The sequence below is a fragment of the Nanorana parkeri genome, unplaced genomic scaffold (genome assembly GCF_000935625.1).
Source record: "Nanorana parkeri isolate BGI_ZX_2015 unplaced genomic scaffold, ASM93562v1 scaffold2308, whole genome shotgun sequence".
NCBI lineage: Eukaryota > Metazoa > Chordata > Amphibia > Anura > Dicroglossidae > Nanorana > Nanorana parkeri.
Window position 1 is genome coordinate 91,049 of NW_017308576.1, and position 2,487 is coordinate 93,535.

Sequence of the window (2,487 nt, forward strand, 5' to 3'; positions counted from 1 at the left end):
GAGGGGGACGCAATGCAGGAACTTGGCCTTGGCGGCGGCAGGGAGAGTAAATCCGGCCCTGCTCGCAGGGTCCCTTCATCAGCATTGACGAAGCCTGATGAAGGGACCCTTCGAGGTCCCGAAAGCGCTTGTTTCCATTCTGACAACTTGTTCAATAAAATGAGCATTTGGTGATTCTAAAAAGGATCTTCGGTGTGCTGGTGACATTCTTGAATCATTCTATGTATACAGCGGTGCCATCCGCAGTCATTTCAAGCACCCTCCCCATCGTATGGGAATTCCTGTAAGGAGTACGACAAGAACTTTTAATGTTCAATCTGTGTTCCTCTCATATAGGGCTCCACTTCCAGCAGCTCTTTGGAAGCCGATACCAAGCCCATTACAAGGGATGGCCTAGGTTATATGGCTTCCTGTGTGTGGCGTTGGTAGGGTGTCACCACTCAGTGGGAGAAAAGTGGCCTCCTTTTGTATGTTTCCTCCTCTTCCCGACATGATGCTGCTATCACCATAATCATTTCATTTCCCTTTTCTCATTCCGCAGGTGTTTCGGCCTGAAGCTCCACGTCCGGTGTTCTTCGTGGCCTCCCGCGGGCACCATGCTGACATTGGCGGCATCACGCCAGGCTCCATGCCACCCCACTCAAAGTCCTTGACGGAAGAGGGAGCAGTATTCATGTCCTTCAAGTTGGTCCAAGAGGGACAGTTCCAGGAAGAAGGTCAGTGACATGCGATATCCAGAAACACTCGAGCATTGAAGCCATACTGGCATTTGTTTTTACTCTACAGCTGGCAAGAGGCAAACTGACTGAATATGCGTTGATGGAGGGTGATAAGTATTGTCAGTTGGGGCTTTCTGATTCGCTGAGTCACTAAATATCCATAACTCAGGGAGGCACCTATAGCACACCCTGCTGGAGACAGCAAGTGGCTACCAGTACACTCCATGCTCGGAGCACACCAATAGGCACATACAGACAGGCTGAGTGCAACTCACTGCAAAATCAAAAAGGGTGATTAGAAAAATACTTCATACCGTTTGTCCCTGCCGCCTAGTAGTGCTGCCCAATGTGTACATTTCCTCTCTCTGAATGCAAGCTGCTCAGATTAATTAAAAGCACTAGACTGCTTTAGGGTCAACTTTTTTCATTTTGGGTACAGCTTTTTTGCTGTTTGCATCAGTTTGGGGATATAAAGATACAACAGGAAGTGAGAGGAAAAAACACCAAAGTGAAGGAAATTCCCCAATGGAAGATTTTCTCTCTATTCCCGTTCTGGTGGCCAACATTTGGATTTTCCATAATTTTCAGCCTCACCAAGACAGGTAGAGAGGAGCAATCAACTTGGACAGGGGTTCTAACCCTTTCCAATGCCACCTCAAACAAAAACTGCAAACATTTTTTCTTTTGATAATTTTTTAATGAAAACATTTAATTGACAAACAGTTTCTCATGAATCAGTATGTCATCTCCACCTAGGTTTCCCTCATCCTGCTCTCCTCAATAGACATCTCAAAGAACCACGCTGATGTCCTCCTACACAAGCCAGTGACTAGACATGTGCGTTTCGTTCCGAATCGAAATTCGGACGAATTTTCGGACATTCGGATGTATCCGAATTCCGAATTACAGATATAACGAATGCAAACGAATCCGAATTTCCGTTTCTGAAATTCATTAGCGGTAGTTCGTTTCGTGTTCCTTTCTTATTCGTTTCGTTCGTTAGAACAAAGTGAAATTAGAGGAGAAAAACATTTTTCCCCCCCTCAAATGTCACTTTGCTGTGAACGAACGAACGAATGGTCGAAACGAACATTCGGACGAACTACCGCTAACGAATTTCGTCCGAATCCGAATTGACTTTCACACCCGAATCCCGAAAAACGAAATAACACAAATCCGAATCGAAACGAATCAAATTTTTTGGCAGTGCACATGTCTACTTGTGACCCTTTACAGCAGTGACGTGCGGTACCTCTTGTTCAAGGTGAGGCGTTCCCCAGCCTCGCCCCCAGCAATGACAGGTTACACAGTGGGGAGGATTTCCCTGCTGTGTAACCTGTAACAAACCGATCTGAAGGGAGAAAAAGCTGTCAGCTTCAGACTTGAAGCTGACAGCTTTTTCCTCCATAATTCTAGGTGAGGCTCTGCCCCACCTGCCTCCCCTGACCGCACGTCCCTGCTTTACAGAGTGATAATGCTGCGTGATAATTTTTTTAATGAATTGGCCACAATGTGGTTAATCTTACTTTGCTGTACAGATGGCCCCCAGATAGAGAAATGTGGAATGGAAAACATGTAAAAATGGGAAAGTCTCATTTAGAAATGGCTTTTTAATGTGTTCCTGGACATACAGTACAAGGCAATGCCATGAAATGTTCCATTTCACACTGGTGTTTGTAATGACTCGGTGACCACAAAAGGCATCTGGAAAAGGAACTATTAAGAGCAAAGCAACAGGTTCTCTTGATAATCCAAAACAATCTCTTTC

The 2,487-nt window shown here is 45.4% G+C and overlaps 1 protein-coding gene across 2 annotated transcripts in view; it reads left to right on the plus strand.

Annotated features, from left to right (window-relative positions):
- OPLAH (5-oxoprolinase (ATP-hydrolysing)) overlaps positions 1–2,487 on the plus strand; it is a 42,122-nt gene that overhangs the window by 30,791 nt on the left and 8,844 nt on the right. For both annotated transcript variants that reach the window (XM_018573268.1, XM_018573269.1), the window contains one exon: positions 542–716. In XM_018573268.1, coding sequence (XP_018428770.1) covers positions 542–716 — 175 coding nt within the window. The remainder of the gene's footprint in view (positions 1–541; positions 717–2,487) is intronic.